This window comes from Coregonus clupeaformis, unplaced genomic scaffold (assembly GCF_020615455.1).
Source record: "Coregonus clupeaformis isolate EN_2021a unplaced genomic scaffold, ASM2061545v1 scaf0084, whole genome shotgun sequence".
NCBI lineage: Eukaryota > Metazoa > Chordata > Actinopteri > Salmoniformes > Salmonidae > Coregonus > Coregonus clupeaformis.
Window position 1 is genome coordinate 592396 of NW_025533539.1, and position 27302 is coordinate 619697.

At 43.7% G+C, this 27302-nt stretch overlaps 1 protein-coding gene across 1 annotated transcript in view; it reads right to left on the minus strand.

Annotated features, from left to right (window-relative positions):
* Positions 1 to 27302, minus strand: part of usp21 (ubiquitin specific peptidase 21) — a 46949-nt gene that overhangs the window by 18943 nt on the left and 704 nt on the right. The window contains exon 2 of the mRNA XM_045213165.1: positions 6526 to 6812. Within this exon, the coding sequence (XP_045069100.1) occupies positions 6526 to 6681 (156 nt within the window). The 5' untranslated portion in view covers positions 6682 to 6812. The remainder of the gene's footprint in view (positions 1 to 6525; positions 6813 to 27302) is intronic.

Here is a 27302-nt window from a genome sequence, read left to right on the forward strand (position 1 = left end):
GTGTGTATAGTGCGTATGTTATCGTGTGTGTGTATGAATGTGTCTGTGCCGATGTTTGTGTTGCTTCACAGTCCCCGCTGTTCCATAAGGGGTATTTTTATCTGTTTTTTAAATCTCATTTTACTGCTTGCATCAGTTACCTGATGTGGAATAGAGTTCCATGTAGTCATGGCTCTATGTAGTACTGTGCTCCTCCCATAGTCTGTTCTGGACTTGGGGACTGTGAAGAGACCTCTGGTGGCATGTCTTGTGGGGTATACATGGGTGTCCGAGCTGTGTGCCAGTAGTTTAAACAGACAGCTCGATTCATTCAACATGTCAATACCTCTCACAAATACAAGTAGTGATGAAGTCAATCTCTCCTGTACTTTGAGCCAGGAGAGATTGACATTCATATTATTAATGTTAGCTCTCTGTGTACATCCAAGGGCCAGCCGTGCTGCCCTGTTCTGAGCCAATTGCAATTTTCCTAAGTCCCTCTTTGTGGCACCTGACCACACGACTGACCAGTAGTCCAGGTGTGACAAAACTAGGGCCTGTAGGACCTGCCTTGTTGATAGTGCTGTTAAAAAGGCAGAGCAGCGCTTTATTATAGACAGACTTCTCCCCATCCTCGCTACTGTTGTATCAATATGTTTTGACCATGACAGTTTACAATCCAGGGTTACTCCAAGCAGTTTAGTCTCCTCAAGTTGCAAAATTACCACATTATTCATTACAAGATTTAGTTGAGGTTTAAGTGAATGATTTGTCTCAAATACAATGCTTATAGTTTTTGAAATATTTAGGACTAACCTATTCCTTGCCACCCATTCTGAAACTAACTGCAGCTCTTTAAGTGTTGCAGTCATTTCAGTCGCTGTGGTAGCTGACGTGTATAGTTTTGAGTCATCCGCACACATAGACACACTGGCTTTACTCAAAGCCAATGGCATGTTGTTAGTAAAGATTGAAAAGTAAGGGGCCTAGACAGCTTCCCTGGGGAATTCCTGATTCTACCTATATTATGTTGGAGAGGCTTCCATTAAAGAACACCCTCTGTGTTCTGTTAGACAGGTAACTCTTTATCCACAATATAGCAGGGGGTGTAAAGCCATAACACATACGTTTTTCCAGCAGCAGACTATGATTGATAATGTCAAAAGCCGCACTGAAGTCTAACAAAACAGCCTCCACAATCTTTTTATCATCAATATCTCTCAGCCAATCATCAGTCATTTGTGTAAGTGCTGTGCTTGTTGAATGTCCTTCCCTATAAGCATGCTGAAAGTCTGTTGTCAATTTGTTTACTGTAAAATAGCATTGTATCTGGTCAAACACCATTTTTTCCCAAACGTTTACAAAGGGTTGGTAACAGGCTGATTGGTTGGCTACTTGATCCAGTAAAGGGGGCTTTACTATTCTTAGGTAGCGGAATGGCTTTTGCTTCCCTCCAGGCCTGAGGGCACACACTTTCTAGTAGGCTTAGATTGAAGATATGGCAAATAGGAGTGACAATATCGTCCGCTATTATCCTCAGTAATTTTCCATCCAAGTTGTCAGACCCTGGTGGCTTGTCATTGTTGATAGACAACAACAACAAATTCACCTCTTCCACACTCACATTACAGAATTCAAAATTACAATGCTTGTCTTTCATAATTTGGTCAGATATATTTGGATGTGTAATGTCAGCATGTGTTGCTGGCAAGTCATGCCTAAGTTTGCAAAAAAAAATAAAAAATACAAAGTTGAAAAATGTACAAGTACAAAAATATATAAAATAAAACATTTTGCTAATGTTGCCAATGAAAAAATAATTAAAGTAGTTGCCAATATCAGTGGGTTTTGTAATGAATGAGCCATCTGATTCAATGAATGATGGAGCGGAGTTTGCCTTTTTGCCCAAATTTCATTGAAGGTGCTCCAAAGCTTTTTACTATCATTCTTTATGTCATTTATCTTTATTTCATAGTTTAGTTTCTTCTTTTTATTCAGTTTAGTCACATGATTTCTCAATTTGCAGTACGTTTGCCAATCAGTTGTGCAGCCAGACTCATTTGCCATTTATTTTGCCTCATCCCTCTCAACCATACCATTTTTCCATTCCTCATCAATCCACAGGGATTTAACTGTTTTTTTTACAGTCATTTTCTAAATGGGTGCATGCTTATTAGTAACTGGGATAAGCAATTTCATAAATGTGTCAAGTGAAACGTCTGTTTGCTCCTCATTACACACCACGGACCAACATATATTCCTCACACTATATTAGGCCCAGCCTTTGGAACGTTGGTTTTCCTAGATATGGCTACTCTAGTGTGATCCGATGTTGTGCTGCTACCGTACGTGTGGTACATGCTGTGTTCTGTGTTGCTTTACCACCTTGACTCCTAATGCCTGTCAATATAACCACAGGGGTGCAGCAGGGTTTTGTTCCAAACCAGCATTGGCTCATCAATGACTCATTTGCTCTGTCTCGCTGATCAACTGCTCATCAGGTGCTGATTCAACTCAGAAACAGGAATGTAAGTGCTGGGCTGGAACTAAAGCCTGCAAACCGTGTAACTCTGGATGGAGACCACTGCTCTACATTAAATACCAAAGCATTAGAACCGATTGATTGATTCACTTTAATTATATGGTATGCTGTGTTGTGTCTGTGCTGCTGTGTGCAACAAGGTATCACAGTTTGACTTTGAAATTTGATGTTTATCCAAGTTTCGTCAAGTTTTTCCAAACTTCTATGAGTGAGTCAAGGTAAACATCAGTTTTTTACATTTAAGTTGAGGCGCTGTTACCTTACTCCGCAAAAGTGAAACCAAAAACACTTGCTGGGTGTTTCACATCTCGTTAAGGTTTGAGATAGGGTTAAGTTTAGGAATTAATTGGGAGTGGTTAAGTTAATGGTTAATGTTTGGGAAAGGGTTTAGGAATGTATTGGGAGTGGTTAAGTTAATGGTTAATGTTTGGGAAAGGGTTTAGGAATTAATTGGGAGTGGTTAAGTTAATGGTTAATGTTTGGGAAAGGGTTTAGGAATTAATTGGGAGTGGTTAAGTTAATGGTTAATGTTTGAACAGAAAAAAACAAAAAGATTGCCTAGCACTGGGATTGAACACAAAGGTTACTTGAAGGTGAGCGGCAGCCTACTTGAAGGTGAGCGGCAGCCTAGTTGAAGGTGAGCGGCAGCCTAGTTGAAGGTGAGCGGCAGCCTAGTTGAAGGTGAGCGGCAGCCTACTTGAAGGTAATAGCGTTCACCGTTGCCCCTAGTGGACGGCTTTGAAGGCAATTCTAGACGTTCTTGGGACCTGGATGGATGTCTAACTTCGACTGGCGGCCTGCTGGTTCGACTTAGGAGGCGCGCACACCACCCACCACTTCCAAGTATTCTACTCGCTAATGTTCAATCGTTAGTTAACAAAGTTGACGAGCTCAGGGCAAGGGTTGCTTACCAGAGAGATATCAGGGATTGTAACATCCTCTGTTTCACGGAAACATGGCTCTCTCGGGATATACTGTCTGAGTCGGTCCAGCCAGTTGGGTTCTCAGTTCATCGCGCAGACAGGAATAAATATCTCTCCAGGAAGCAGAAGGGCGGAGGTGTGTGTTTTATGATTAACGACTCATGGTGTAATTGTAGTAACATAGGAGGAACTCGAGTCCTTCTGTTCACCCGACCTAGAATACCTCACAATCAAATGCAGACCGTATTATCTCCCAAGATAATTTTCTTCAGTTATAGTAACGACTGTGTATATCCCCCCTCAAGCCGATACCACGATGGCCCTCAAAGAACTTCACTGGACTTTATGCAAACTGGAAAGCACATATCCTGAGGCTGCATTTTATTGTAGCTGGGGATTTTAACAAAGCAAATTTGAGGACTAGGCTGCCGAAGTTCTATCAACATATCGACTGTTGTATTCTTGCTGCTAAAACACTCGACCATTGCTATTCGAACTTCCGGGATGCTTACAAGGCCCTCCCCCGCCCTCCTTTCGGCAAAACTGACCACGACTCCATTTTGCTCCTCCCTTCCTATAGGCAGAAACTCAAACAGGCAGCACCCGTGCAAAGGACTATTCAACGCTGGTCTGACCAATCAGAATCCACGCTTCAAGATTGTTTTGATCACACGGACTGGGATATCTTTCGGGTAGCTTGCAAAAATAATTTAGACGAATACACTGAAATGGTGACAGAGTTTATCAGGAAGTGTATAGAAGATGTTGTGCCCACTGTGACTATTAAAACCTACCCTAACCAGGAACCGTGGATAGATGGCAGCATTCGGCAAAACTGAAAGCGTGAACTACCGCATTTAACCATGACAAGGTGACTGGGAATATGGCAGAATACAAACAGTGTGGTTAATCAAACAGGCAAAACGTCAGTATAGAGACAAAGTAGAGTCGCAATTCAACGGCTCAGACACGAGACGTATGTGGCAGGGTCTACAGACAATCACGGACTACAAAGGGAAAACCAGCCACGTCACGGACACCAACGTCTTGCTTCCGGACAAGCTAAACACCTTCTTCGCCCGCTTTGAGGATAACACAGTGCCACTGACGCGGCCCACTACCAAGGACTGTGGGCTCTCGTTCTCCGTGGCCGACGTGAGTAAGACATTTAAGCGTATTAACCCTCGCAAGGCTGCCGGCCCAGACGGCATCCGTAGCCCCGTCCTCAGAGCATGCGCAGACCAGCTGGCTGGTGTGTTTACGGACATATTCAATCTCTCCCTATCCCAGTCTGCTGTCCCCACATGCTTCAAGATGGCCGCCATTGTTCCTGTACCCAAGAAAGCAAAGGTAACTGAACTAAATGACTATTGCCCCCATAGCACTCGCCTCTGTCATCATGAAGTGCTTTAAGAGACTAGTCAAGGATCATATCACCTCCACCTTACCTGTCACCCTAGACCCACTTCAATTTGCTTACCGCCCCAATAGATCCACAGACGATGCAATCGCCATCACACTGCACACTGCCCTATCCCATCTGGACAAGAGGAATACCTATGTAAGAATGCTGTTCATTGACTATAGCTCAGTATTCAACACCATAGTACCCTCCAAGCTCATCATTAACTCGAGGCCCTGGGTCTGAACCCCGCCCTGTGAAACTGGGTCCTGGACTTCCTGACGGGCCGCCCCCAGGTGGTGAAGGTAGGAAACAACACCTCCACTTCGCTGATCCTCAACACTGGGGTCCCACAAGGGTGCGTTCTCAGCCCCCTCCTGTACTCCCTGTTCACCCATGACTGCGTGGCCAAGCACACCTCCAACTCAATCATCAAGTTTGCAGACGACACATCAGTAGTAGGCTTGATTACCAACAATGACGAGACAGCCTACAGGGAGGAGGTGAGGGCTCTGGGAGTGTGGTGCCAGGAAAATAACCTCTCACTCAACATCAACAAAACAAAGGAGATGATCGTGGACTTCAGGAAACAGCAGAGGGTGCACCCACCTATCCACATCGACGGGACCGCAGTGGAGAAGGTGGAAAGCTTCAAGTTCCTTGGCGTACACATCACTGACAAACTGAAATTGTCCACCCACACAGACAGTGTGGTGAAGAAGGCGCAACAGAGCCTCTTCAACCTCAGGAGGCTGAAGAAATTTGTCTTGGTGCCTAAAACCCTCACAAACTTTTACAGATGCACCATTGAGAGCATCCTGTCGGGCTGTATCACCGCCTGATACGGCAACTGCACCGCCCAAAGCATTACCGGGGGCAAACTACCCACCCTCCAGGACACCTACAGCACCCGATGTCACAGGAAGGCCAAAAAGATCATCAAGGACATTAACCACCCAAGCCACTGCCTGTTCACCCCGCTATCATCCAGAAGGCGAGGTCAGTACAGGTGCATCAAAGCTGGGACAGAGAAAAAACAGCTTCTATCTCAAGGCCATCAGACTGTTAAATAGCCATCACTAGCACATTAGAGGCTGCTGCTGCCTATTGAAATCACTGGCCACTCTAAGAAATGGAACACTAGTCACTTTAATAATGTTTCCATATCTTGCACTACTCATCTCATATGTATATACTGCATTCTATTCTATAATATTCTACTGTATCTTAGTTCATGCCGCTCTGTCATTGCTTGTCCATATATGTGTATATTCTTAAATTCCATTCCTTACTTAGATTTGTGTGTATTGGGTATATGTTGTGAAATTGTTAGATATTACTTGTTAGATATTACTGCACTGTCGGAGCTAGAAACACAAGCATTTCGCTACACCCGCTATAACATCTGCTAAACACGTGTATGTAACCAATAACATTTGATTTGTAGTAACCCTCAGTAGCAGCCCCATCAGTGATGTGTGTGTGTGTGTGTGCTGCGATGCATATGTGTGTGTGTATGTGTGTGTGTGCTGCATATATATGTGTGTGTGTGTGTGCTGCGATGCATATGTGTGTGTGTGTGTGTGCTGCGATGCATATGTGAGTGTGTGTGTGTGTGCTGCGATGTGTGTGTGTGTGTGTGTGTGTGTGTGTGTGTGTGTGTGTGTAGTAACTCCCACCTCTCTGTCTGCCACCAGTAGCAGCCCCATCAGTGAAGTGTAGAGGACAGACTTGGAGATGTCGGCCGTGTCTCTCTGGATCCCGTTCTGAGAGACCAGGGTTCGGCACAGAGCCTGGCAGGTCCCGTCCATGGTGGCACGCGTCGCTCCCGGCATCGCTACAGCAGCCAAGAGGTCCCGACCTTTATGGCACAGAAACTACTGAGTTGGCTGGTCGCCTGGTCCTGTATCTGATAGGTTGCTGGTTCAAGTCCCGGCTGTTACTCTTCAATTGGGAAACGAGGCTTCTGATGTACAAAGAAGAAAAGATCCCTGTTATTTAATGAAGGTTTGGTAAACCCCTATCACACCCAGTGGATCCTCTCTAGAAGTACTCTGGTGAGGCGCCAGTGGGAGAGATTCAGCCCAGTGAGGATCTGCCCAGCTAACAAATCTAGGTGAGAGAGAACGTTTTTGTAATGTTACCTGTAACGTTCCCCTGATGTTTGCGTGTCCTGTTTTCCGTTAGTTAGGGGAACAATAATTCTATGTACAGTGCATTCGGAAAGTATTCAGACCCCTTGACCTTTTCCTTATTTTTTTACGTTACAGCCTTATTCTAAAATGTATAAAACAATTTAAATCCTCAATCTACACACAATACCTGTTATGATTAGTTTCTCGGGTATCAATACCCCATAATGACAAAGCAAAAACAGGTTTTTATAAATGTTTGCAAATTTATAACAAATAAAAAACAGATACCTTATTTACATAAGTATTCAGACCCTTTGCTATGAGACTCGAAATTGAGCTCAGGTGCATCCTGTTTCCATTGATCATCCTTGAGATGTTTCTACAACTTGATTGGAGTCCTCCTGTGGTAAATTCAATTGATTGGACATGATTTGGAAAGGCACAAACCTGTCTATATAAGGTCCCACAGTTGACAGTGCATGTCAGAGCAAAAACCAAGCCATGAGGTCGAAGAAATTGTCCGTAGAGCGCCAAGAAAGGATTGTGTCGAGGCACAGATCTGGGGAAGGGTACCAAAAAATGTCTGCAGCATTGAAGGTCCACAAGAACACAGTGGCCTCCATCATTCTTAAATGGAAGAAGTTTGGAACCACCAAGACAAGGATGATCAATGGAAACATGATGAACCTGAGCTCAATTTCGAGTCTCATAGGAAGAAAAAAAACAATTTAAAAAACGGAGTTATATGCCAACATGAGACAACTTAACAAAACCTAAAACTGCTGAATATGCAAATCAAATCAATGATGAGAGAACAGTCAGTTTAACTGAACCCAGACATGGCGGCGTAGCAGGAAGATTAACTGATCACAGACATGGCGGCGTAGCAGGAAGATTAACTGATCACAGACATGGTGGCGTAGCAGGAAGATTAACTGATCACAGACATGGCGGCGTAGCAGGAAGATTAACTGATCACAGACAGACATGGTGGCGTAGCAGGAAGATTAACTAATCACAGACATGGTGGCATAGCAGGAAGATTAACTGATCACAGACATGGCGGCGTAGCAGGAAGATTAACTGATCACAGACAGACATGGCGGCGTAGCAGGAAGATTAACTGATCACAGACATGGCGGCGTAGCAGGAAGATTGGAACGCTGTGAACCAAGTGGTTGTGAGTTTGAATCCCAGGTGAAGACATGTTGAATAGTAATTACTGCATAAATGAACATGCACAATGTAATCATGTATGGCAAATTGTGGCAAATATGTAAGTTGAAACATTGTATGTTAAAAGCAGTGTGCGTGGGTGTCCATAACAGATAAAGAGCTGAGAAAGGATCAGTAGTTTTGATGGGCTTGGCAACAGCCAGGGTGGTGTAAAAATAAACAAAATTCATTTTTTTCCAGGAGAACGTTTCGTTGGGACCATCAGGCGACGTCCTAAAAACGACTTTAGGGACGTCCCCGGAACAAGCTGGGAACTAGACAAAAACCTCCAGGGGACCATGACAGATTGTCATGTTTTAAACGTTATTGGACACATTCATGTTCTTATAACGTTCCCATGAAACGTGTTTAGAACATTAAATATCTTATTTTCTGAGAACATGGCAACCACGTTCTGGGTAAATTCTGTTTTGACATTAACGGAACGGTCTCTTGGAAACACTCATTGCACATCACCGGAACATTACCATGAAAACGTTACGCAATGACCTAATGAGACTCTTAAAACGGAACGTTTTCTAAAGTTGTGGGAACGTTTGTTGTTAGCTGATCTGGTGAGTTGCCTGTGGGAGGGATTCAGCTCCTACAAGAGCTGCAAGTATATTTGTTGATTCAATAGTATCTGTTGGTATTGTCTTATAGGGCAGTTGATTCAATAGTATCTGTTGGTATTGTCTTATAGGACAGTTGATTCAATAGTATCTGTTGGTATTGTCTTATAGGACAGTTGATTCAGTAGTATCTGTTGGTATTGTCTTATAGGGCAGTTGATTCAATAGTATCTGTTGGTATTGTCTTGTAGGACAGTTGATTCAATAGTATCTGTTGGTATTGTCTTATAGGGCAGTTGATTCAATAGTATCTGTTGGTATTGTCTTATAGGACAGTTGATTCAATAGTATCTGTTGGTATTGTCTTATAGGACAGTTGATTCAGTAGTATCTGTTGGTATTGTCTTATAGGGCAGTTGATTCAATAGTATCTGTTGGTATTGTCTTATAGGACAGTTGATTCAATAGTATCTGTTGGTATTGTCTTATAGGACAGTTGATTCAGTAGTATCTGTTGGTATTGTCTTATAGGGCAGTTGATTCAATAGTATCTGTTGGTATTGTCTTATAGGACAGTTGATTCAATAGTATCTGTTGGTATTGTCTTGGAGGACAGTTGATTCAATAGTATCTGTTGGTATTGTCTTGTAGGACAGTTGATTCAGTAGTATCTGTTGGTATTGTCTTATAGGGCAGTTGATTCAATAGTATCTGTTGGTATTGTCTTGTAGGACAGTTGATTCAATAGTATCTGTTGGTATTGTCTTATAGGGCAGTTGATTCAATAGTATCTGTTGGTATTGTCTTATAGGACAGTTGATTCAATAGTATCTGTTGGTATTGTCTTATAGGACAGTTGATTCAGTAGTATCTGTTGGTATTGTCTTATAGGGCAGTTGATTCAATAGTATCTGTTGGTATTGTCTTATAGGACAGTTGATTCAATAGTATCTGTTGGTATTGTCTTGGAGGACAGTTGATTCAATAGTATCTGTTGGTATTGTCTTGTAGGACAGTTGATTCAATAGTATCTGTTGGTATTGTCTTATAGGACAGTTTTTTCAATAATATCTGTTGGTATTGTCTTATAGGACAGTTGATTCAATAGTATCTGTTGGTATTGTCTTGTAGGACAGTTGATTCAATAGTATCTGTTGGTATTGTCTTATAGGACAGTTGATTCAATAATATCTGTTGGTATTGTCTTATAGGACAGTTGATTCAATAGTATCTGTTGGTATTGTCTTGTAGGACAGTTGATTCAATAGTATCTGTTGGTATTGTCTTATAGGACAGTTGATTCAATAGTATCTGTTGGTATTGTCTTGTAGGACAGTTGATTCAATAGTATCTGTTGGTATTGTCTTATAGGGCAGTTGATTCAATAGTATCTGTTGGTATTGTCTTATAGGACAGTTGATTCAATAGTATCTGTTGGTATTGTCTTATAGGACAGTTGATTCAGTAGTATATGTTGGTATTGTCTTATAGGGCAGTTGATTCAATAGTATCTGTTGGTATTGTCTTATAGGACAGTTGATTCAATAGTATCTGTTGGTATTGTCTTATAGGACAGTTGATTCAGTAGTATCTGTTGGTATTGTCTTATAGGGCAGTTGATTCAATAGTATCTGTTGGTATTGTCTTATAGGACAGTTGATTCAATAGTATCTGTTGGTATTGTCTTGGAGGACAGTTGATTCAGTAGTATCTGTTGGTATTGTCTTATAGGGCAGTTGATTCAATAGTATCTGTTGGTATTGTCTTGTAGGACAGTTGATTCAATAGTATCTGTTGGTATTGTCTTATAGGGCAGTTGATTCAATAGTATCTGTTGGTATTGTCTTATAGGACAGTTGATTCAATAGTATCTGTTGGTATTGTCTTATAGGACAGTTGATTCAGTAGTATCTGTTGGTATTGTCTTATAGGGCAGTTGATTCAATAGTATCTGTTGGTATTGTCTTATAGGACAGTTGATTCAATAGTATCTGTTGGTATTGTCTTATAGGACAGTTGATTCAGTAGTATCTGTTGGTATTGTCTTATAGGGCAGTTGATTCAATAGTATCTGTTGGTATTGTCTTATAGGACAGTTGATTCAATAGTATCTGTTGGTATTGTCTTGGAGGACAGTTGATTCAATAGTATCTGTTGGTATTGTCTTGTAGGACAGTTGATTCAGTAGTATCTGTTGGTATTGTCTTATAGGGCAGTTGATTCAATAGTATCTGTTGGTATTGTCTTGTAGGACAGTTGATTCAATAGTATCTGTTGGTATTGTCTTATAGGACAGTTGATTCAATAGTATCTGTTGGTATTGTCTTGGAGGACAGTTGATTCAATAGTATCTGTTGGTATTGTCTTGTAGGACAGTTGATTCAATAGTATCTGTTGGTATTGTCTTGTAGGACAGTTGATTCAATAGTATCTGTTGGTATTGTCTTGGAGGACAGTTGATTCAATAGTATCTGTTGGTATTGTCTTATAGGACAGCTGATTCAATAGTATCTGTTGGTATTGTCTTATAGGACAGTTGATTCAATAGTATCTGTTGGTATTGTCTTGGAGGACAGTTGATTCAATAGTATCTGTTGGTATTGTCTTATAGGGCAGTTGATTCAATAGTATCTGTTGGTATTGTCTTGGAGGACAGTTGATTCAGTAGTATCTGTTGGTATTGTCTTATAGGACAGTTGATTCAATAGTATCTGTTGGTATTGTCTTATAGGACAGTTGATTCAATAGTATCTGTTGGTATTGTCTTATAGGACAGTTGATTCAGTAGTATCTGTTGGTATTGTCTTATAGGACAGTTGATTCAATTGTATCTGTTGGTATTGTCTTATAGGACAGTTGATTCAATAGTATCTGTTGGTATTGTCTTATAGGACAGTTGATTCAATAATATCTGTTGGTATTGTCTTATAGGACAGTTGATTCAATAGTATCTGTTGGTATTGTCTTATAGGACAGTTGATTCAATAATATCTGTTGGTATTGTCTTATAGGACAGTTGATTCAATAGTATCTGTTGGTATTGTCTTGTAGGACAGTTGATTCAATAGTATCTGTTGGTATTGTCTTATAGGACAGTTGATTCAATAATATCTGTTGGTATTGTCTTATAGGACAGTTGATTCAATAGTATCTGTTGGTATTGTCTTGTAGGACAGTTGATTCAATAGTATCTGTTGGTATTGTCTTATAGGACAGTTGATTCAATAGTATCTGTTGGTATTGTCTTGTAGGACAGTTGATTCAATAGTATCTGTTGGTATTGTCTTATAGGGCAGTTGATTCAATAGTATCTGTTGGTATTGTCTTATAGGACAGTTGATTCAATAGTATCTGTTGGTATTGTCTTGGAGGACAGTTGATTCAATATTATCTGTTGGTTATTGTCTTGTAGGACAGTTGATTCAGTAGTATCTGTTGGTATTGTCTTATAGGGCAGTTGATTCAATAGTATCTGTTGGTATTGTCTTGTAGGACAGTTGATTCAATAGTATCTGTTGGTATTGTCTTAAAGGACAGTTGATTCAATAGTATCTGTTGGTATTGTCTTGGAGGACAGTTGATTCAATAGTATCTGTTGGTATTGTCTTGTAGGACAGTTGATTCAATAGTATCTGTTGGTATTGTCTTGTAGGACAGTTGATTCAATAGTATCTGTTGGTATTGTCTTGGAGGACAGTTGATTCAATAGTATCTGTTGGTATTGTCTTATAGGACAGCTGATTCAATAGTATCTGTTGGTATTGTCTTGGAGGACAGTTGATTCAATAGTATCTGTTGGTATTGTCTTATAGGACAGTTGATTCAATAGTATCTGTTGGTATTGTCTTATAGGACAGTTGATTCAATAGTATCTGTTGGTATTGTCTTATAGGACAGTTGATTCAATAGTATCTGTTGGTATTGTCTTATAGGGCAGTTGATTCAATAGTATCTGTTGGTATTGTCTTGGAGGACAGTTGATTCAATAGTATCTGTTGGTATTGTCTTATAGGACAGTTGATTCAATAGTATCTGTTGGTATTGTCTTATAGGACAGTTGATTCAATAGTATCTGTTGGTATTGTCTTATAGGACAGTTGATTCAATAGTATCTGTTGGTATTGTCTTATAGGACAGTTGATTCAATAGTATCTGTTGGTATTGTCTTATAGGACAGTTGATTCAATAGTATCTGTTGGTTTTGTCTTGGAGGACAGTTGATTCAATAGTATCTGTTGGTATTGTCTTATAGGGCAGTTGATTCAATAGTATCTGTTGGTATTGTCTTGGAGGACAGTTGATTCAGTAGTATCTGTTGGTATTGTCTTATAGGACAGTTGATTCAATAGTATCTGTTGGTATTGTCTTATAGGACAGTTGATTCAATAGTATCTGTTGGTATTGTCTTATAGGACAGTTGATTCAGTAGTATCTGTTGGTATTGTCTTATAGGACAGTTGATTCAATAGTATCTGTTGGTATTGTCTTATAGGACAGTTGATTCAATAGTATCTGTTGGTATTGTCTTATAGGACAGTTGATTCAATAATATCTGTTGGTATTGTCTTATAGGACAGTTGATTCAATAGTATCTGTTGGTATTGTCTTATAGGACAGTTGATTCAATAATATCTGTTGGTATTGTCTTATAGGACAGTTGATTCAATAGTATCTGTTGGTATTGTCTTGTAGGACAGTTGATTCAATAGTATCTGTTGGTATTGTCTTATAGGACAGTTGATTCAATAGTATCTGTTGGTATTGTCTTGTAGGACAGTTGATTCAATAGTATCTGTTGGTATTGTCTTATAGGACAGTTGATTCAATAGTATCTGTTGGTATTGTCTTATAGGACAGTTGATTCAATAGTATCTGTTGGTATTGTCTTGGAGGACAGTTGATTCAATAGTATCTGTTGGTATTGTCTTGTAGGACAGTTGATTCAATAGTATCTGTTGGTGCTGTCTTCACCTAGTAGCCTAGTTAATCACTGCTGTTTCAACTGTCTGATTGCTCAGTACTTGTGACTGTCGTTGCTAATTTCTGCTTGATCCGTTTTTTGGGGCCCTAATGGTCCGTACAGAGGGTGTGACGCAATTGCGGAGCCTCCGGAGGCCAAATCGAGCTCCGTACGGTGATGCCGTGCGCCTCTCAAATTTTGTAACAATGCTGAGGGCTCCGTATAGAGCATCCTGTAGCTCAGTTGGTAGAGCATGGCGCTTGCAACACCAGGGTTGTGGGTTTGTTTCCCACGGGGGGCCAGTATGAAAAAATTTATGCACTCACTAACTGTAAGTCGCTCTGGATGAGAGCATCTGCTAAATGACAAAAATAAATACAAAATAAATGAATGCAGACTGTGGGGGATCGAAGGACGCTGGATTGTCTTTTCCTTTAGCCAGTTACTTGTAGTTAGCTGGATGGCTATAGCGACTAGCCCTGAATCAACATTTCAGACCAATTTATTGGATGCGTATGACAGCTCCCCGAAGCACAAGAAGTATGAATACTCTGACTTCTGCGGAGGACGCATCGCAGTAAACGCTGCACAGCCCCAGCAGATCGGATTGACCACGCAGAGGCTTTTAGAGGAGTTTCAGGCCTATCTGTGTAACAGTCTTGTGGGCGTGTGTTTTCTTCTCCTCTGCTAGGCATTTAGTGTTCGTACATCAGTCTCCCCAGTTTTTTTTCAGCGGCAGCTGTAATCGGCGGAATTGTCAAGCGGCGATGTTGTCACCAAAACAAAGACGTTCTGCAGAGTTATTAGAGGAAGGAAGGAGAGGGAAGCTCCACACCTCTCTCTCACTTTAGTTATTTACAGATTCTCATTTTGCTCTTTTGTATCTTTGTCAACTATGTGTGTGTTCTCTCCCTGTAGGCTTTACAGACGCTCCCCACACCTTGGCTGCAAACCTTCTAACTTACAGTGCATTCGGAATGTATTCAGACCCCTTGACTTTTTCCACATTTTGTTACGTTACAGCCTTATTCTAAAATTGATTAAATATTTTTTTCCCCCTCATCAATCTACACACAATACCCCATAATGACAAAGCAAAAACAGGGGATGTGGTTTGATGTGGGTGTGTCCTTGCCACTACCAAGACACACCCATCTGTCAGAACCTTGCTCACAGCTGTTTCCCCCCATTCAATCAAAACAAACAAACATCCTGCAGGTTGAGTTCAATAACTACAGGCAGATAGATGTATGGCGAGATGTCGGAGGAAGCTTTGAATAGGTCAGTAGCCTACAGAGTAATATCAGAAGAATGCAATTGCTGAGTCTATGTAGATATTCTAAACTAAGTGTTTTGATAACTTTCAAATGTAGTAACAGGACCATGTAGAATAAACAACCCTTTACATAACACCATAGAAGCAGTGTTCTGATAAAATAACAATGTGAACCTTTCATCTTTCATTGTCATTCCCAGATACTGTGACTATCTGCATTTTGTCTGGTGGTAATGGGGTTACCTTGGTAACATGTCAGTGGTCATACCTTCCTGTCTGGTGGTAATGGGGTTACCTTGGTAACATGTCAGTGGTCATACCCTCCTGTCTGGGGGTAATGGGGTTACCTTGGTAACATGTCAGTGGTCATACCTTCCTGTCTGGTGGTAATGGGGTTACCTTGGTAACATGTCAGAGTGGTCATACCTTCCTGTCTGGTGGTAATGGGGTTACCTTGGTAACATGTCAGAGTGGTCATACCTTCCTGTCTGGTGGTAATGGGGTTACCTTGGTAACATGTCAGAGTGGTCATACCTTCCTGTCTGGTGGTAATGGGGTTACCTTGGTAACATGTCAGTGGTCATACCTTCCTGTCTGGTGGTAATGGGGTTACCTTGGTAACATGTCAGAGTGGTCATACCTTCCTGTCTGGTGGTAATGGGGTTACCTTGGTAACATGTCAGAGTGGTCATACCTTCCTGTCTGGTGGTAATGGGGTTACCTTGGTAACATGTCAGAGTGGTCATACCTTCCTGTCTGGTGGTAATGGGGTTACCTTGGTAACATGTCAGAGTGGTCAGACCTTCCTGTCTGGTGGTAATGGGGTTACCTTGGTAACATGTCAGAGTGGTCATACCTTCCTGTCTGGTGGTAATGGGGTTACCTTGGTAACATGTCAGAGTGGTCATACCTTCCTGTCTGGTGGTAATGGGGTTACCTTGGTAACATGTCAGAGTGGTCATACCTTCCTGTCTGGTGGTAATGGGGTTACCTTGGTAACATGTCAGTGGTCATACCTTCCTGTCTGGTGGTAATGGGGTTACCTTGGTAACATGTCAGAGTGGTAGTTCAGTTGGTAGAGTATGGTGCTTGCAATGCCAGGGTTGTGGGTTCGATTCCCACGGGGGGCTAGTATGAAAAAAGTATGAAATGTATGCACTCACTAACTGTAAGTCGCTTTGGATAAGCGCGTCTGCTAAATTACTCAAATGTAAATGTAAAAATGTCATACCTTCCTGTGTGGTGTCCTGTATACAACAGGAGTTCCCTGATCCTAGTGCAGAATACATTGACTGATACCATTCAATTCAAAGTTATCTAGTAACATTTTAATGCAGAGTGCCATGTCTCTCTCCATTCAGAGACATCAGTATCAAGTCTGTCTGTCACTGCCAGGTCTCTCTCCATTCAGAGACATCAGTATCAAGCCTGTCTGTCAGTACCAGGTCTCTCTCCATTCAGAGACATCAGTATCAAGCCTGTCTGTCAGAGTGCCAGGTCTCTCTCCATTCAGAGACATCAGTATCAAGCCTGTCTGTCAGTACCAGGTCTCTCTCCATTCAGAGACATCAGTATCAAGCCTGTCTGTCAGAGTGCCAGGTCTCTCTCCATTCAGAGACATCAGTATCAAGCCTGTCTGTCAGTACCAGGTCTCTCCATTCAGAGACATCAGTATCAAGCATTGTTTACAGACATATTATTTCACTTATAATTCACTGTATCACAATTCCAGTGGGTCAGAAGTTTACATACACTAAGTTGACTGTGCCTTTAAACAGCTTGGAAAATTCCAGAAAATGATGTCATGGCTTTAGAAGCTTCTGGTAGGCTAATTGACATCATTTGAGTCAATTGGAGGTGTACCTGTGGATGTATTTCGAGGCCTACCTTCAAACTCAGTGCCTCTTGCTTGACATCATGAAAATAAATCAGTCAAGACCTCAGAAAAAAAATTGTAGACCTCCACAAGTCTGGTTCATCCTTGGGAGCAATTTTCAAACACCTGAAGGTACCACGTCATCTGTACAAACAATAGTACGCAAGTATAAACACCATGGGACCACGCAGCCGTCATACCGCTCAGGAAGGAGACGCGTTCTGTCTCCTAGAGATGAACGTACTTTGGTGCGAAAAGTGCAAATCAATCCCAGAACAACAGCAAAAGACCTTGTGAAGATGCTGGAGGAAACAGGTACAAAAGTATCTATATCCACAGTAAAACAAGTCCTATATTGACATAACCTGAAAGGCCGCTCAGCAAGGAAGAAGTCACTGCTCCAAAACCGCCATAAAAAAGCCAGACTACGGTTTGCAACTGCACATGGGGACAAAGATCTTACTTTTTGGTCTGATGAAACAAAAATAGAACTGTTTGGCCATAATGACCATCGTTATGTTTGGAGGAAAAAGGGGGTGGCTTGCAAGCCGGAGAACACCATCCCAAGCGTGAAGCACAGGGGTGGCAGCATCATGCTGTGGGGGTGCTTTGCTGCAGGAGGGACTGGTGCACTTCACAAAATAGATGGCATCATGAGGAAGGAAAATAATGTGGATATATTGAAGCAACATCTCAAGACATCAGTCAGGAAGTTAAAGCTTGGTCGCAAGTGGGTCTTCCAAATGGACAATGACCCCAAGCATACTTCCAAAGTTGTGGCAAAATGGCTTAAGGACAACAAAGTCAAGGTATTGGAGTGGCCATCACAAAGCCCTGACCTCAATCCTATAGAAAATGTGTGGGCAGAATTGAAAAAGCGTGTGCGAGCAAGGAGGCCTACAAACCTGATTCAGTTACACCAGCTCTGTCAGGACGAATGGGGAAAGCTTGTGGAAGGCTACCCGAAATGTTTGACCCAAGATAAACAATTTAAAGGCAACGCTACTAAATACTAATTGAGTGTATGTAAACTTCTGACCCGCTGGGCATGTGATGAAATAAATAAAAGCTGAAATATTATTCTTAAAATAAAGTGGTGATCCTAACTGACCTAAGACGGGGACTTTTTACTAGGATTAAATGTAATTGTGAAAAAACTGAGTTGAAATGTATTTGGCTAAGGTGTATGTAAACTTCCGACTTCAACTGTACACACAGTCACTGTTCTATTACCAATGCAGTTAGACATGACACACAAACATGTACTATGTTGAAATTTGAATAAGTCCGATTAAACCTACTTAATTATGTTCTCCCCATCGACGACCGTTGGTGAGCAGGCAAGAGGTGAGGTCTTTGCCAGAGCCCCGTTGATGGGCATAGCAGCGTAGATCAGCTCCTGGCCCCTCATCAAAGATACTGGTCGGTCACACAGAGCACTGATTATCAATGGTGGTTATAATAAGCCTGGTAGAACCAACCTGATTGCTGCGTTCAAATTTCTATTTCACTCCAGATATAAAATGTAAAGTAAAATAGAATGGTGAACACAGTGATCAAGCTGGTTTCATCAGGCTAGGTTATATCCTAGACATTATATAGGAACACAGTGATCAAGCTGGTTTCATCAGGCTAGGTTATATCCTAGACATTATATAGGAACACAGTGATCAGGCTGGTTCCCCCAGGCTAGGTTATGCCCTGGGGGTTATATGGTGAACACAGCGATCAGGCTGGTTCCCCCAGGCTAGGTTATACCCTGGACATTATATGGTGAACACAGCGATCAGGCTGGTTCCCCCAGGCTAGGTTATGCCCTGGGGGTTATATGGTGAACACAGCGATCAGGCTGGTTCCCCCAGGCTAGGTTATACCCTGGACATTATATGGTGAACACAGCGATCAGGCTGGTTCCACCAGGCTAGGTTATACCCTGGACATTATATGGTAACACAGTGATCAGGCTGGTTCCACCAGGCTAGGTTATATCCTGGACATTATATGGTGAACACAGCGATCAGCCTGGTTCCACCAGGCTAGGTTATACCCTGGGGGTTATATGGGAACACAGTGATCAGGCTGGTTCCACCAGGCTAGGTTATACCCTGGACATTATATGGTGAACACAGTGATCAGGCTGGTTCCCCCAGGCTAGGTTATATCCTGGACATTATATGGTAACACAGTGATCAGGCTGGTTCCCCCAGGCTAGGTTATACCCTGGACATTATATGGTAACACAGTGATCAGGCTGGTTCCACCAGGCTAGGTTATGCCCTGGACATTATATGGTGAACACAGTGATCAGGCTGGTTCCCCCAGGCTAGGTTATACCCTGCAGTCGCTCTTTAACAATTGTCATCCAAATCCAACCTTCATTTAATCGTTGTGATGCACTGAGGTTCCGAACTCTGTTTTAGATGAGACCGTTTTCAAAAGGATTAGTTGGTTTTTAGGGGCAGTCGCACTTTAACATTGTCATCTATCGCCCACCAGGTGCCCTTAAGAGAGTTCCTCAATGAGTTTGACACCTTGATAAGCTTATTTCTCAATGATGCCCACATCGTACTGGGTGACTTGAATCCCGACTTCAATTAATTTCTACTCCTTTCCTTTTTGGACCCTTTCCCAGTCCCCTCCCACTCCAGGCAATACACTTGACCTCATTTTCACAACTAATCTCACTGCAGCCCTCCAGGAACGGGGGACAGTGAGAGTCAAAGGATCGGGAAAGGGAGGAGAGTCAGGAGACATGCTCCTCCCTTCTCCAGGAAAGGGAGGAGAGTCAGGAGACATGCTCCTCCCCCCTCCAGGAAAGGGAGGAGAGTCAGGAGACATGCTCCTCCCCCCTCCAGGAAAGGGAGGAGAGTCAGGAGACATGCTCCTCCCCCCTCCAGGAAAGGGAGGAGACTCAGGAGACATGCTCCTCCCCCCTCCAGGAAAGGGAGGAGTCAGGAAACATGCTCCTCCCCCCTCCAGGTCTCTGATCACTACTTCGTTTCCTTTTCTCTCCATATCTCCTCTAACCCAGATGGTCATGCTCCTCCCACTCAGCTCTAACCCAGATGGTCATGTGCACCGCCGCAATCTTCGATCTTTCTCTCTCCCACTACTCTCTCCTCTTCTATCCTATCATCTCTCCCTTCTGCTAAATCATTCTCCCTCCTGTCTCCTGACTCTCCTCCCTTTCCCAATCCTTTGACTCTCACTGTCCCCCGTTCCTCCCGGCCGGCCGGCTCGACCTTCCCCTCCTGCTCCGTGGCTGAGTGACTCATGGCACGCTAACACAACAGGGCTGTGGGCAGCAGAGCGGAAATGGAGGAAAACTAAACTTCCGGAGGACCTATCATCCTTCCACTCCCTCCTCTCTACCTTCTCTTCCTGTGTATCCGCTGCTAAAGCTGCTTTCTATCACTCTAAATTTCAAGCATCTGCCTCCAACCCTGGGAAACACTTCCCTACTTTCTCCTCCCTCCTTAATCCTCCATGGACGACTTTGTCAACCACTTTGAATTTTTTTTTGACGACATCCGCTCTTCGTTCAGTCTACTGAGCCAACTGATCCCACTCACACAGAACTACCCTACGCCTTGACCTCTTTCTCCCCTCTCTCTCCAGATGAAATCCTGCAACTAATGAGGTCTGGTGACTAGTGATGTCCGGCCGCCCGGCAACCTGGCCCACTAGACCCCATTCCCTCCTCCCTTCTCCAGACCATCTCTGGAGACCTTCTCCCATTCCTCACTTCCTCCATCAACTCAACCCTGACCCTCTGACTTCAAGTTGGCCAGAGTAGCTCCCCTCCTCAAGTAATCAACACTTGACTCCTCTGACGTCAAAAACTACAGACCGGTATCCCTTCTTTCTTTTCTTTCCAAAGCACTTGAGCTTGCTGTCTCTGACCAACTCTCTCGTTATCTCTCTCAGAACGATCTTGACCCTAACCAGTCAGGCTTCAAGGCGGCTCACTCAACTGAGACCACTCTCCTCTGTGTCAGAGGCTCTCTGCTCTGCCAAAGCTGACTCTCTCTCCTTTCATCCTCCTAGATCTATCCGCTGCCTTCGACACTGTGAACCATCAGATCCTCCTCTCCACCCTCTCAGGGTTGATCCTCCTCTCCACCCTCTCAGGGCTGATCCTCCTCTCCACCCTCTCAGGGCTGATCCTCCTCTCCACCCTCTCAGGGCTGATCCTCCTCTCCACCCTCTCAGGGCTGATCCTCCTCTCCACCCTCTCAGGGCTGGGCGTCTCAGGCTCTGCACACTCCTGGATTGCATCCTACCTGGCAGGCCGCTCCTACCAGGTGGCGTGGAGAGGATCTTCCTCCCGGGAAAGGTCTGCCCGCTCCAAGACCTCTCCATCATGGTTGACAACCACAGTGTCCCCCACGCAGAGTGCAAAGAACCTTGGCTTGACCCTGACATTCTCTGCAAACATCAAAGCAGTGACTCGCTCCTGCAGGTTCATGCTTTACAATATCCGTAGAGTACGACCTTTCCTCACACAGAAAGTGGCGCAGGTCCAAATCCAGGCACTTGTCATCTACTGTCTAGACTCTCTGTTGCCTGGGCTCTCCGCTTGTGCCCTGCAATTTATCCAGAATGCCGCAGCCCGCCTGGTGTTCAACCTTCCTAAGTTCTCCCATGTCACCCGCTCCTCCGCACACTCCACTGTCTCCCAGTCGAAGCTCGCATAATCTTCAAGATCCTGGTGCTTGCCTACAGAGCAGCAAGGGGAATGGCGTCTCTACCTTCAGGATATGCTCAAACCCTACATCCCAACCCGAGCACTCCGTTTGCCACCTCTGGTCTCTTGGCCCTCCCACCCCTACGTGAAGGCAGCAACCGTTCAGCCCAGTCCAAGCTCTTCTCTGTCCTGGCACCTCAATGGGAGGGCAGCTTCCACTCAGCCCAGTCCAAGCTCTTCTCTGTCCTGGCACCCCAACGGGAGGGCAGCTCCCACTCAGCCCAGTCCAAGCTCTTCTCTGTCCTGGCACCCCAATGGGAGGGCAGCTCCCCCTCAGCCCAGTCCAACCTCTTCTCTGTCCTGGCACCCCAACGGGAGGGCAGCTCCCCCTCAGCCCAGTCCAACCCCTTCTCTGTCCTGGCACCCCAATGGGAGGGCAGCTCCCCCTCAGCCCAGTCCAAGCTCTTCCCTGTCCTGGCACCCCAACGGAGGAACAAGCTTCCCTCTAAAGTCAGAACAGCGGAGTACCTGCCCATCTTCCGAAAACGTCTGAAAGCCTACCTTTGAAGAGTATCTTAAATCACGGCCCAAAAAACAAAACAAGGCACTAGTCTTTTCCCACTGACTTTACTGATAAATACTTTGTTGAGGGAAAATGTACTTGATACGATGTGATGTGTTGTTGTCTCACCTAGCTATCTTCAGATGAAGGCACTAACTGTAAGTCACTCTGGATAAGAGCATCAGCTAAATTACTAAAATGTAAATGTAAAATGCAGGTTTCTGGAAAAGAGGATCTGATCTTCTGGTAAATTAATGTTTAGTTTGAGGTGAAGAGATATTACAGGCCTAGCTCTCACCCTGGTTTCCTCCAGTAAAGAGATATTAGATATAGCTCTCACCCTGGTTTCCTCCAGTAAAGAGATTAGATCTAGCTCTCACCCTGGTTTCCTCCAGTAAAGAGATATTAGGTCTAGCTCTCACCCTGGTGTCCTCCAGTAAAGAGATATTAGATCTAGCTCTCACCCTGGTGTCCTCCAGTAGAGAGATATTAGGTCTAGCTCTCACCCTGGTGTCCTCCAGTAAAGAGATATTAGATCTAGCTCTCACCCTGGTGTCCTCCAGTAGAGAGACATTAGGTCTAGCTCTCACCCTGGTTTCCTCCAGTAAAGAGATATTAGATCTAGCTCTCACCCTGGTGTCCTCCAGTAAAGAGATATTAGGTCTAGCTCTCACCCTGGTTTCCTCCAGTAAATAGATATTAGATCTAGCTCTCACCCTGGTTTCCTCCAGTAGAGAGATATTAGATCTAGCTCTCACCCTGGTTGACCACAGTAGAGAGATATTAGATCTAGCTCTCACCCTGGTTTCCTCCAGTAGAGAGATATTAGGTCTAGCTCTCACCCTGGTTTCCTCCAGTAAAGAGATATTAGGTCTAGCTCTCACCCAGGTTTCCTCCAGTAGAGAGATATTAGATCTAGCTCTCACCCTGGTGTCCTCCAGTAGAGAGATATTAGATCTAGCTCTCACCCTGGTTTCCTCCAGTAGAGAGATATTAGATCTAGCTCTCACCCTGGTTTCCTCCAGTAGAGAGATATTAGATCTAGCTCTCACCCTGGTGTCTTCCAGTAGAGAGATATTAGATCTAGCTCTCACCCTGGTGTCCTCCAGTAGAGAGATATTAGATCCAGCTCTCACCCTGGTGTCCTCCAGTAGAGAGATATTAGATCTAGCTCTCACCCTGGTTTCCTCCAGTAGAGAGATATTAGGTCTAGCTCTCACCCTGGTTTCCTCCAGTAAAGAGATATTAGGTCTAGCTCTCACCCTGGTTTCCTCCAGTAGAGAGCTATTAGGTCTAGCTCTCACCCTGGTTTCCTCCAGTAGAGAGATTTAGATCTAGCTCTCACCCTGGTTTCCTCCAGTAGAGAGATATTAGATCTAGCGCTCACCCTGGTTTCCCACAGTAAAGAGATATTAGGTCTAGCTCTCACCCTGGTTTCCTCCAGTAGAGAGATATTAGATCTAGCTCTCACCCTGGTTTCCTCCAGTAGAAATATATTAGATCTAGCTCTCACCCTGGTGTCCTCCAGTAGAGAGATATTAGATCTAGCTCTCACCCTGGTGTCCTCCAGTAGAGAGATATTAGGTCTAGCTCTCACCCTGGTTTCCTCCAGTAAAGAGATATTAGGTCTAGCTCTCACCCTTGTTTCCTCCAGTAGAGAGATATTAGATCTAGCTCTCACCCTGGTTTCCTCCAGTAGAGAGATATTAGATCTAGCTCTCACCCTGGTGTCTTCCAGTAGAGAGATATTAGATCTAGCTCTCACCCTGGTGTCCTCCAGTAGAGAGATATTAGGTCTAGCTCTCACCCTGGTTTCCTCCAGTAAAGAGATATTAGGTCTAGCTCTCACCCTGGTTTCCTCCAGTAGAGAGATATTAGATCTAGCTCTCACCCTGGTGTCCTCCAGTAGAGAGATATTAGATCTAGCTCTCACCCTGGTTTCCTCCAGTAGAGAGATATTAGATCTAGCTCTCACCCTGGTTTCCTCCAGTAGAGAGATATTAGGTCTAGCGCTCACCCCGTCCTCCAGTAGAGAGATATTAGGTCTAGCTCTCACCCTGATTTCCTCCAGTAAAGATATATTAGGTCTAGCTCTCACCCTGGTGTCCTCCAGTAGAGAGATATTAGGTCTAGCTCTCACCCTGGTTTCCTCCAGTAAATAGATATTAGGTCTAGCGCTCACCCTGGTTTCCTCCAGTAAAGAGATATTAGATCTAGCTCTCACCCTGGTTTCCTCCAGTAGAGAGATATTAGGTCTAGCTCTCACCCTGGTTTCCTCCAGTAAAGAGATATTAGGTCTAGCTCTCACCCTGGTTTCCTCCAGTAGAGAGATATTAGATCTAGCTCTCACCCTGGTTTCCTCCAGTAAAGAGACATTAGGTCTAGCTCTCACCCTGGTTTCCTCCAGTAAAGAAATATTAGATCTAGCTCTCACCCTGGTGTCCTCCAGTAGAGAGATCTTAGATCTAGCTCTCACCCTGGTTTCCTCCAGTAGAGAGATATTAGATCTAGCTCTCACCCTGGTTTCCTCCAGTAAAGAGATATTAGATCTAGCTCTCACCCTGGTTTCCTCCAGTAGAAAGATATTAGATCTAGCTCTCACCCTGGTGTCCTCCAGTAAAGAGATATTAGGTCTAGCTCTCACCCTGGTTTCCTCCAGTAGAAAGATATTAGATCTAGCTCTCACCCTGGTTTCCTCCAGTAGAGAGATATTAGGTCTAGCTCTCACCCTGGTTTCCTCCAGTAGAGAGATATTAGATCTAGCTCTCACCCTGGTTTCCTCCAGTAGAGAGATATTAGATCTAGCTCTCACCCTGGTTTCCTCCAGTAAATAGATATTAGGTCTAGCGCTCACCCTGGTTTCCTCCAGTAAAGAGATATTAGATCTAGCTCTCACCCTGGTGTCCTCCAGTAGAGAGATATTAGATCTAGCTCTCACCCTGGTTTCCTCCAGTAGAGAGATATTAGATCTAGCTCTCACCCTGGTTTCCTCCAGTAAAGAGATATTAGGTCTAGCTCTCACCCTGGTGTCCTCCAGTAGAGAGATATTAGATCTAGCTCTCACCCTGGTGTCCTCCAGTAGAGAGATATTAGATCTAGCTCTCACCCTGGTGTCCTCCAGTAAAGAGATATTAGATCTAGCTCTCACCCTGGTGTCCTCCAGTAGAAAGATATTAGATCTAGCTCTCACCCTGGTGTCCTCCAGTAGAGAGATATTAGGTCTAGCTCTCACCCTGGTTTCCTCCAGTAGATATATTAGGTCTAGCTCTCACCCTGGTTTCCTCCAGTAGAGAGATATTAGATCTAGCTCTCACCCTGGTTTCCTCCAGTAGAGAGATATTAGGTCTAGCTCTCACCCTGGTGTCCTCCAGTAGATAGATATTAGATCTAGCTCTCACCCTGGTTTCCTCCAGTAAATAGATATTAGGTCTAGCGCTCACCCTGGTTTCCTCCAGTAAAGAGATATTAGATCTAGCTCTCACCCTGGTTTCCTCCAGTAGAGAGATATTAGATCTAGCTCTCACCCTGGTTTCCTCCAGTAAAGAGATATTAGGTCTAGCTCTCACCCTGGTTTCCTCCAGTAAATAGATATTAGGTCTAGCGCTCACCCTGGTTTCCTCCAGTAAAGAGATATTAGATCTAGCTCTCACCCTGGTTTCCTCCAGTAGAGAGATATTAGATCTAGCTCTCACCCTGGTTTCCTCCAGTAAAGAGATATTAGATCTAGCTCTCACCCTGGTGTCCTCCAGTAAAGAGATATTAGATCTAGCTCTCACCCTGGTTTCGTCCAGTAAAGAGATATTAGATCTAGCTCTCACCCTGGTTTCCCACAGTAAAGAGTTATTAGGTCTAGCTCTCACCCTGGTTTCCTCCAGTAAATAGATATTAGGTCTAGCGCCCACCCTGGGAAAAAAAAAGTGTTTACATGCAGTTATTACACATAGTGTTATCAGGTTAACCATAAACTGTCCATGTCAAATGCAACAAACCTTCTGCCATTTTTTCCTTTAAATCCAAAACAAATGAAATTATTCCTTAACTGAGCCATTAAAATAACATTATATCAATGTTCTATCACTATGTGTTATCTAATAAACATATCAAGACTGGATTCCTGGAGAGGGGTTCCCCCACATCACTACTAATCCCAACTTGAGGACCTGAGAATAACCACTACACATTTTACATTTACATTTTAGTCATTTAGCAGACGCTCTTATCCAGAGCGACTTACAGTTAGTGAGTGCATGCATTTTTCATACTGGTCCCCCCGTGGGAATCGAACCCACAACCCTGGCGTTGCAAACTGAGCTACACCTGATCCGACCTGTCCTAGAGACGTTTACTAACCTTCCATCAGGACTACAGGAGCTGTCTTGTTTGTGAATAAACTAGATATAAAGTTAACTCTTTATATTTATAGATATAGGTTAACGTTGCGTAGTTATTGATGTACCCATTTCTAGTGTGCATTCTGCTCAGTTAATTGATTTGGCCATTCACGGGAATGTGTCTGGCATTCAACAGCACTGAGTCAAAGACAATATTAGACGGATGGGGCCACAGTGTCTCCGGACCGCTCCTGTCTCAGCCTCCAGTATTTATGCTGCAGTAGTTTATGTGTCGGGGGGCTGGGGTTAGTTGGTTATACCTGGAGTACTTCTCCTGTCTTATCCAGTGTCCTGTGTGAATTTAAGTATGCTCTCTCTAATTCTCTCGTTCTCTCTTTCTCTCTGAGAACCTGAGCCTTAGGACCATACGTCAGGACTACCGGGCATGCTGACACCTTGCTGTCCCCAGTCCGCCTGGCCTTGCTGCTATTCCAGTTTCAACTGTTCTGCCTGCGGTTACGAAACCCCTACCTGTCCCAGACCTGCTGTTTTCAACTCTTAATGATCGGCATGAAAAGCCAACTGAGAGACCTGAGCCCTAGGACCATACGTCGGGACTACCGGCCGTGGTGACTCCTTGCTGTCCCCAGTCCGCCTGGCCTTGCTGCTATTCCAGTTTCAACTGTTCTGCCTGCGGTTATGGAACCCCTACCTGTCCCAGACCTGCTGTTTTCAACTCTTAATGATCGGCTATGAAAAGCCAACTGAGATTTATTCCTGATTATTATTTGACCATGCTTGTCACTTATGAACATTTTTGAACATCTTGGCATGGTTCTGTT